The sequence below is a fragment of the Heliangelus exortis genome, chromosome 3 (assembly GCF_036169615.1).
Source record: "Heliangelus exortis chromosome 3, bHelExo1.hap1, whole genome shotgun sequence".
NCBI lineage: Eukaryota > Metazoa > Chordata > Aves > Apodiformes > Trochilidae > Heliangelus > Heliangelus exortis.
Window position 1 is genome coordinate 29,968,849 of NC_092424.1, and position 10,391 is coordinate 29,979,239.

General features: G+C 40.4%; 1 protein-coding gene across 3 annotated transcripts in view; it reads left to right on the forward strand.

Moving 5' to 3' along the window:
• Positions 1-8,461, forward strand: part of FSHR (follicle stimulating hormone receptor) — a 79,460-nt gene extending 70,999 nt beyond the window's left edge. For all 3 annotated transcript variants that reach the window (XM_071739817.1, XM_071739819.1, XM_071739818.1), the window contains one exon: positions 6,160-8,461. In XM_071739817.1, the coding sequence (XP_071595918.1) occupies positions 6,160-7,387 (1,228 nt within the window). In that variant the 3' untranslated portion in view covers positions 7,388-8,461. The remainder of the gene's footprint in view (positions 1-6,159) is intronic.
• Positions 8,462-10,391: the final 1,930 nt, after the last annotated feature.

Genomic DNA, 10,391 nt, shown 5'->3' on the forward strand with positions numbered 1-10,391 from the left:
CATCACAGATGTGCTGTCTAGTCCACCTACACAGCACTTCTGGATGGGATTTCTGAAATGGTTAACCTAGAGGAGACCCCTTCCCAGATAAGAGGGGTGTGGGATGTTGGAGTGCTTTTTTAGACTCCCAAAGTAATTTTCAGTACTTGGTTTAATTTTCCATTAGCAAGTACAAGCGAAGCTTCAAACATCAGTGAGACTTCAGGTATCTGAGTCTCATTAAGCGTTTTCCAGCTGCTGAGATAGACTTTCAGTGTATACATTAACTAGCTAATGAACCTCCTGAATCTGTGTCACTGGAAAACATGAGGAACTGGTACCTACGGAAACCCCTGTTATTGTTCAAAGTTCTTACTTTATTGGTTGTCGCCCAAGACATGGAATTTTCCATCGCAGAAAAAAAAGTATGGGTTAGTGTTACAGCTCAAGACATTGTTTTCAGAAGTTGCTTAAACGTAAAGCCATGCAGAGAAAGAGTAAACTATTAGTGCCTTCTGTTTTAATACTTATAACAGTCATTTATTTTACTTTTAGCCTTCTACTGGCACCAGACAATGAAAAATAACTGGTCTTAGTTTGTGCTGATAAGTAATAAATATGACCTACATGTCTTTGCAAAACTGTGAAAAGCACAAGTATGGTCATGAAGACTACAGTGATATAGGAAGGAATCCAACCCCCCATTGTTCATTTTCATTGAAAATGCTAAAATTTTTGCTAAAGTGGCTTATCAGGAGACATTTTCACATACTTCTGCAGGCATGTGCAGACACAGTTCTTGGCATCTTGCTAAGTAAAAATGGGTCCAGTCCTTCTAGCACTGGTGGCAAAGAGGTATTTGCTGAAGAGTCTAATGGCAGCATGTGTAGCCATGAATCTGAAGAGGGACCTTGATATCACTGTGATTCATATTTCTCAAGGTACTTGGCTTCTGGACTGCTTGGACCAAATCAGGACCCAAATCCTAGAACCTATCCCTTAAATTAGGTAACTGGAAATTTCAAATACAAATTAAGTGTTACTATTGAAGGAAAGCTAAGGGAGGAAATGGTCCTGATCTTTTGGTAAACTTTTAGTGTCTAGTCTCTTCACATGGGCTTTAAATAAGGTGGAAATGTGAAAGTGCACACACTGGAACAGGCTGCCCAGGGAAGACATTCAGTCACTGTCCCTGGAGGTATTTAAAAACTTGGAGTTTTGGCACTTAGGGGCCTGGTTAATTGGTGGACTTGGTAGCACTAGGTTGCTGGTTGGACTTTATGATCTCAAAGGTCTTTTCCAGCCCAAACAATTCTATGATACTATAACACACTTGCTCCAGGCAAATGAAGCACTCACTTGCCCCTTAGAAAAGCCCCACTTTCAGAAGCCTCTGCCCTGTCAGGTAAGAAGCCAAGGGGGACACTGATAGCCATTTCCACATCCTGAGCAAGTGCAATTTTGCAAAGAAATGCCAGCGAGCTGTGCAGAACTCACCTAACCCAATCATGGATGACCAACAAGCTGGGCTGGAGCACCATTCAGTGGTGGGGCTGTCTGTGGGGAAAGTTTCTGGTCACGACTTCATGGCCCCCTAGAGCATCAGGTGTAACATAATGGTAAGAAATAGTATGAAAGTTGGTGATGCTCTTCTTTATATGAATAAACGTACAAGTGAACTGTATCACACTGGCCAATGGAACAAAGTTGAATATATTTATGTATAATTTAATAGTTACCAGATGTAGTTTTCAAAAAATAATAATCATAAATGCAAAATTATTAGAAGCAATTATTTATATTACTTATCCTGTTAACTGCTTTAAAACATAATTAAAATGGTAGTTTCTTTCACATAGTCATGTGTCTTGTAGTGAAACTGGTGGAAGACTGATATCATCCCTTCAGCTTAAAAAGAGAAAATGGATGTATTTGCTTCAGTTTGAATAACAGTAGTATTTCCATACATTTTAGCAGAGGTTAGTCACTCATATAGTAGCTACACCCATCTCCATTTCAAATCAGGTTTCTTGACAGATCACACAAGTTGAGTGTGCACTGAAATCCTCTCGAGTCATTTAGTATTATGTTATTAATAGTTTAGTAACAGTTTGCAGTGCTTGGTGACACCAGGTGGGAGCTGTGCCAAGGTCAGTGCAGCAGGCATTACTTGGGGTGGTGACAACCATGATGTGGCCTGATGTGCTGTGCAACTGCTGCTCTCCCGTGGCTGCTTGGGTCTCAGAATGATTCCAGGTAGCCCAGGGATGATAAAAAGGATTCCTTGTCACCCCGAGAGGATCATGGCAGCAGTTGATGTTCACATGGAAAATCTGGGAAGGCATGAAGAGAGGGATGTGTGGCCCCATTCTGATTGCCATGTGTATGTAATATTTCCCCTCTCTGAGGCTTTTGCATCATTTGAGTCTTAGATAAAATAGGATAGTGAATCGTGGCCAGTCACCTATTCCAAACCTGCTTGCACCAGGAAATAGGCTCTGTTATGATAACAGAAATCTTAAACTTGTTAAAGCATCAGTGCTTTCTGAATTTTGGAGGTTGTTGCATGAAGCACAGCTCTGACACACTGACACAAATTAAACGATAGGAAATTTTTCTTTTTTCTTCATTCCACAAAGAACTGTCTGATAAATAATGATCTGTAGATTTATCACATTGGAATATTCTGATGCTGGACTAGCACACAGTAAACTACTTTTTAGGACAAATTGAACTTCCCTCACATTTTTCTGTGACTGGAAAACAATATCCTTGAACTGTGGATAGAGCAGAGGCTGGATGTTAAAACCCTCAACTTGACATAGAACATTATGAACTTCAGCAAGCTTTCAGCTTTCTTTGACATAAAGATCACCTTGTGCCTAAAAGAATGACATTGATCTGACTCTGTCCTTACATTGATCATTATTCTTTGGATGATGTGTCACTTGAAATCCTACTTTTTAAAAAAGACGTGGCAGAATCAGGAGTCATGTTTGGGGCTTGTCTCATGAGAACATAATATCAGTTGCTCACAATTCACTTGCTGTCATGTGTCTGTGAAGATGATTCTTTTGAGATGAGGCTTAACACAGAACCAACACTGGATCCAGATGAAGTGCAGAAAACAACCACTGGTACAAAGGAAGTAAATTTTGTTTATTTTTGTCAGCACACTCTGCCAATCTCATTGTTATTATTTAAGTTGCCCTTTCTGTAGTTGGCTTGTCAGAGGATTTACCTGAGCAAAGTGATGTTAAAGAGTAACAGAGGGTTACATATAGATTGAAAAAACAGTAGCATCATAGAAACACAGAATAATTGGGGTTGGAAGGGACAGCTAAAGGTCATCTAGTCCAACCCCCCCGTGCAGTAAGTAGCGACACCCTCAACTAGGTCAAGTTGCTCAGAGTCCCATCAAGCCTCACCTTGAATATCTCCAGGGATGAGGCCTCAAGTACCTCCCTGGGTAATCTGTTCCATTTTTCAAGCACACTATTGGTAAGATTTTTTCCCTAACATCAAGTCTAAATCTACTTTTCTCTAAGCTAAAACCATTGCCCCTATCACTACAGCCCCTTGCAAAGAGTCCACTCCAGCCTTCCTGTAGGTCCCCTTCAGATACTGGAAGGTCTCTATTAGGTCTCCCCAGAGCCTTCTCCAGGATGAACACACCCCAGCTCCCTCATCCTGACTTCACAGGAGAGGTGTTCCAGCTCCCTGATCATTTTTGTAGTCCTCCTCTGGAAATGCTCTATCAGATCCATTCTTTCTGTACTGAGGGCTCCAGAACTGTATGCAATACTCTGGGTAAGGTCTTACCAGAGCAGAGCAGAGTGGCAGAATCACCTGTTTTGATCTGCTGGCCATGATTCTTTTGATGCAGCCTAGGATGCAACTGGCCTTTCTGAAGTATGTTACCATACCTACTGCCTCCAAAAGGAGCAAGCATCATCCCTTGCCAAAAAAAGTTGTCACTTGTTGCTCTGAATGTACACAAAGGGCATATTTCCCAGAGCTAAGAGCTGCTAAGCACTCAGTCAGTACCAGACAACACATCTCCTTTCCTCAGGAGTCTGAAACTGCCCATTGGCTCATGGTACTTGTAACCAGTCAGGAGACTCCTCACCACTCATCCTTGGAACAAAAAAGCTAACACCAAGGGAACCTGATTTTATTTGGAACTGATGACTGTAAAGTGATCCAAGAATGGCTAAATTGTAGTAATAAAAAATATTTCTTTGGCCTCACATAGCAGTCTTACCAAGGGACAGATTTAGCTTCGGTGTGTTCATAATTTGGGAAAAAGTTTATTTTTAATTCGCGGCTAAGAAATGACTGGATAAAAACATTTTTCTCAGTAGCTTTATGAGGAGTTACCTATTGCAGTAGCTTTCAGTGCCCTTGAGTGCCTGTTGCACTCAAAACTGAGGGACTTACTCTCCTGTTATCGCTCCTTGGAAACATATATTCTCTTTCAGCTAGAGAACTGTTGATATATTGATCAATACACTGGCCCCCTCATTCATCCTTATGCGAGCAGAACACAAGGGAGCAAAATGTAATGCCTTGTTATTGCTATGGTGACCTCCATAGTGCATACTTGACCTCACAGAAAATCAGTTTTCTGTCTCAGTTGACAGGTAAAATAAAAAATATTTATAATAGTAGAGGATGATCAGTACCTCATAGGAAATGTCCCTCACCTTCTGGTGAGGGCCTTCATTAGTTTTCCTTTCTTGCAGATCTTTTAAACTTGATTTTTGGAAGACATATTGAGTCCACAAAGTCAAAGGGTAAAATTAGGTTACAAAAAAGAGCCTTCCTTTTTAAGATGTTACCAATAGTTTGACAGTTTCAGTCTAACTTACCTAGAGAGCTTTTTCACCAGCTATACAGCAAGTGATCCTGAACTGTGCTGATTTTGTAATACACTGTCAGCTTTTTTATTCCCTAACTCAGATTAAGTATGGATCCATTTTATGCAAAGCTATGTATGCAAGCTTCTGAGACACCAAACTTCAAAGGAGGTCCAGGAGATGCAGTCTGATCCTTCATTTCTTCTTAACACACCTTGATATTTCTTAGCTTGACAGAGCTTATCATCTTTCTACTATTCCAGTCAAAACATGTTTCTTCCTTTGGTCTAGGCATGGAGAAGAAGGACATAGAGTTCATCCTCTAGGAAATAAAACCAAACACACAACTGTCAAAAAATACTAATTTTAACTTCAAAGGCATTTTTTCTTGAAACACTTTTCCTTTATTTCTTTTAAGTACCTTTTCTAAATTACTTACCTTTTTTTCTAAATCATGTAAAATGATTAAAAAAGATTTTCTGACAGAAACAAAGTGACTACAGTTTCTACAAAAGTATTGCATTTGTTCAGTAGTTTCATTTGTTTTGGCTTCGCTTTGCATCATTTCACATGGTTTCAAATCCATTTCCTTTGAAAAACAGTTTTTAAGCAAAATATTCTACCCTGTCTTGGTTTTGTATTCGTCTTAGTGCCTGACTTTTGGAGATTATCTGGAACACTGTATGAACTTATTTATGCTATTTATTTGTGTTAATGGCCAGTTAACAATATAATATGGAATACTAAGAATGAAGTGAACAAGCTGGAGTTGTTCTGTGCCCTGAAGGAGTCACAAGAATCAATATGGGACAATGAGTGCCAAAAACATCAGTAAAAAGGGAATTTGAGAGTAATATTAAGAAACAGTAGCATTATTGTTATTACACAGAGTCTTTATGGGCACAGCTGAAATTACTCATTCTTCACAGTTCAGTCTTATGTAGAAATTGATCAGCAAGTGTTTTCTCCATGCAAGAATCAACTTATCAGTGAGAGGTGCTGGGAGAAATTTGGTTGAAATAAAGAAAACTACTTACAGAATGTGCCTGCCCATGTCGATAACCTCATCATGCTTGCTTGTAAACAAGCATCAGTTTTTCCTTTCCCTTACATTTTAAGATGCTTCCAAATAATTTGCACTTTCATGTAATATTTTATAAATGGGGATCAACCAGACTATGAATTTCAAGCTTCAGGATATCCTATATAATCAGCTAACCAGAAAAACTGAGCTTCTTATTAAAGCTGGGTGTTTTCTTGTTTATTGTATGGTTTGTGCTGTGTCTCTTAGTTTCTAACACTGCTCTTTTTACAATTTCAGCACGGAATTACATCCAATATGTAGCATACCACAGGCCAAGCAAGACCTTAATCAGCAGCATGGCAACAAGATACAAAGAATATCTCCAGATGAAGATTATATTTCCAATTACAGCATAGGATTTGACCCAGCTGAGAGTGAATTTGACTATGGTTTATGCAATGAAATAGTTAACGTAGCTTGCTCACCTAAACCTGATGCTTTCAATCCATGCGAAGATATCATGGGATACACCATTCTGAGAGTCCTGATATGGTTTATCAGTATTTTAGCTATCACTGGGAACACTGTTGTCCTCATTATTTTAATCAGTAGTCAATACAAATTCACTGTACCTCGTTTTCTAATGTGCAATCTTGCGTTTGCAGACCTCTGCATAGGTATCTATTTGTTGTTTATCGCATCTGTAGATATCCAGACCAAAAGTCAGTATTACAACTATGCCATAGACTGGCAAACTGGGGCAGGATGCAATGCTGCAGGATTTTTTACAGTGTTTGCAAGTGAACTCTCAGTCTACACACTGACTGTGATCACCCTGGAGAGGTGGCACACCATCACCTATGCCATGCAACTGGACCGCAAGGTTCGGTTTCACCATGCTGTGATTATAATGATTTTTGGATGGCTCTTTGCTTTCACAGTAGCACTGCTTCCCATACTTGGAGTCAGCAGCTACATGAAGGTCAGCATCTGTTTGCCCATGGATATAGAAACACCATTTTCTCAGGCTTATGTTATATTTCTTTTAGTGTTGAATGTACTCGCGTTTGTGATTATATGTGCCTGCTACATCTGCATCTACTTTACGGTGAGAAACCCCAATGTCATCTCTTCAAACAGTGACACCAAGATTGCCAAGCGCATGGCCATACTGATCTTCACAGACTTCCTCTGCATGGCACCCATATCTTTTTTTGCTATATCAGCCTCACTCAAGGTTCCTCTAATCACAGTGTCCAAATCCAAGATACTTCTGGTTTTGTTTTACCCCATCAATTCCTGTGCTAACCCTTTTCTCTATGCCATTTTTACAAAGACTTTCCGCAGGGATTTCTTTGTTCTGTTGAGCAAGTTTGGTTGCTGTGAAATGCAAGCCCAGATTTACAGAACAGAGACCTCCTCGTCTGCTCATATCTTCCACACAAGAAATGGATATTGCCCTCCTGCATCAAAAAAAAGTGATGGGACTATTTATTCATTGGTTCCTCTGAATCACTTGAACTGACGTGCTTGCATGAATTCGTGTCTGAGGCAGTGTGATAATCATTTTCATTGTGAATTTGAATAATTGCTTCAGCCTAGCCTGTACAATTAGCTAAGAGAAAAAAAATATTTCCACTTTGCTATCTTTGTTCGGTGGAGAGCCATCAGAGATGAGACACCAGCTTCACCTGTTCTTGAAGGACAAAAAACAAAACTTCAGTATATGCCAAAGCATCCTTGTAGAATTGTCTCAAGAAATAAAGATTTTTAACTGGTATCTCCCACAATACAGGCAGAGATTCCTTCCATTCTAGGAAGACGCTGGCTGCTGATTGAGAATCACGTAGAAGTTATACACAGTCAAGAGAAAAGAATACATAGCATTAATTTTTTTCCTGTGAAGCATATTATAAGAATTACAGATAATTAGCTCTTTTCATTAATCCTGTCTCCCGGGTTTAAAGAAGACACAAGGCCAATTTTAAGCTCTTCTTCATCAAAGACTGACTAGGAATGACAATATCTTCTGTGGCTTCCATTTCTGTTGATCACAGCAGAAAGGCAAGGGGTATCACCAGCTATACTGATTTTTGCTATTCCACACTGCAGGGACCTGCCTTACTCTGCACAAAAGTGTCTCTTTGGGTAGGATTTGTGCTCACCTAGATTCACAGGCTCAGAGAGCCAGTTTCATCTGGGTTTGGATCCAGGAGATTGGTTTGGAGTTTGTTTTCAAAGTGAGAAATAACAAGAATGAGAGCAGGAGAAACCCTTCATCATAAGGGGAATTTTTCTCAAGCTGTCCTCACTAATTTGAGCTGAAATCACTTTTGTGTGTCTGGACCCTTTGGGTATGGTAAGGTGCTGAATTGTGATACCTGAGACAGGTTTGCTTTACAGCAGCATTAGTGTATTGCACTTTCTGGACTGTGTAAGGGACAATGCCTAAAAGCTTTTGTGACATTCTAATAGTTCTATTTGCCCTTTCCTTTCTAAAAAAAACCCAGATCCTTCATGTGTACATTTATCAGGTGACAGATCAAGTTAGATGGATGGCCTATGACCTTAAAGGTCTTTTCCAACCAAAACAGTTCCATGAGGCTAAGTATATTGGAAGACCTGAAGGAAAAAATACTCTGCGTATGTTGAAATAACAAAAAAGAAAAAAAATCTTAATCAAGATTTCCTGATTTTACAAGGGTTTTGACTAACGTACAGAACATACAGAACTTCTGCATGATATCAAACTTTGTGAGGTTTAATCATTCCAAGTCATACCAAAGATTTAGGGTTGGGTAGGGTATTCTCATTCCTACATGTGGGTGGGTATGTTTAGGTGGGTAGATATTTGTGTGAGTATGTGGGCTTAAAGAAAACACCAGGACAGGAAGTCTGGCCTTCATTCCTTACTCACAAACAATTCATGGTTTTGCCCCATAAGATTATAAACCTTTGGAGTCTTCATGATTAAATGTGATGTGCTTTGAATATTTCCTGCCGACTACTCCACAGATTTCAGTGCCAGTTCTTGATGCTTGTATCCATAGTTTCTGCCATCAGCTTCACATTTCAGCATCTGAACCTGGTGTGAATACCTACAGGAGATGATTAATCATTCAGTCCTAACCAGGGAAGGAAACATCATCTCCCTTGTGCATAAAACAGGGGAGATCAAAGACAGTGTGTTTTGGGGAGGGAAAATTTCGTTATTCAACAGAAGTAACACACACTCCAAGATCCAGGAGAAGGAAAAATGAAAAAGCAAAACAGGAACTAATGCATATGTGACAAACAAAGTGTTCTGACTACTCACTACTTCACAGATGCTCTATGTCATATACATTGTGCTGGTGTGCTGCCATTAAAGACCATCATGGCGGGAATATCTGAATGATGATGTTCCAAAATGACAAACATTCTAGTTGCATTATAAAAATGCTAAATAAATAAATAAATAAAGTAGTTCCTGAATCTATTCTTACATCAAAAACTAAAGGGTGTTCTTCAGCAAATATTAGACCATTTTTGTTGATGAATAGGGCAAATCCTTTATAGTGCATCACACCTGTTTGTCTGGGCCCTGACCATTTGCCCATTTGCGAAGGCAATAGAATGAGATCTGGCAGCTCAGGAACCACAGAACCACAGAACGGCTTAGTTTGGAAGGAGCCTTAGAGATCATCTACTCCTACCTCCCTGCAATGGGCTTCGACACCACTCAACCAGGTAAGACTGCTCAAAGCCTCATCCATCTTGGCCTTGAACACCCCCAGGGAGAGGGCATCCACAACTTTCCTGGGCAGTCTGTGCCAGAGTCTCAGCACCCTCACATTGAAGAACTTCTCCCTAAGAAGTCTACATCTATTCTCCGTCAGTTTAAAACCATTTCCCCTTGCCCTATTGCTGGACACTTATGAAAAGTCCCTCTCCAGCATTCCTGTAGGTTCCCTTCTGGTATTGGAAGGCAGCTATAAGGTCCTCCCAGAGTCTTCTCCAGGCTGAACAATCCCAGGTTCTTCAGCCTCTCCTAAAGAGGGGCTCAAGCCCCTGGATCATCTTTGTAGGCCTCCTCTGGACTCATTCCAACAGATCTATGTCCTTCTTTACACTGGGGATACCATAACTGGGCACAGTATAGGCACAGTCTAGAACCCAGTTTCATAAACCCTCTCACAGCTATGTCAGGCAGGTGAGCTTGATACAACCCATCTACTTCATTCAAAACCATTGCCCAGATAATTGTCAGGACCCAGTTAAATAAGCTTGGCAAATAAAAACCCCTGAGAAGAGACCTTGCAGGGTTGTGTCCTGAAACCAGAGTGAGACCAGGACACGCAGCAGGAGGCTGTCCAGCCCACAGTGCCTCCTCCATGGAGACAAGAGATGATACTTGGATAGCAACTGGAATCTGCATGTTGCCTCATTCCTAGATGGAACAGTGCAGATGTACAACAGTACAGATGTGCAACAGCACAGAGGTACTTGAGGCATAAGTCATCCTGCCTGCAAGTGCTGTGCAGAAGTTC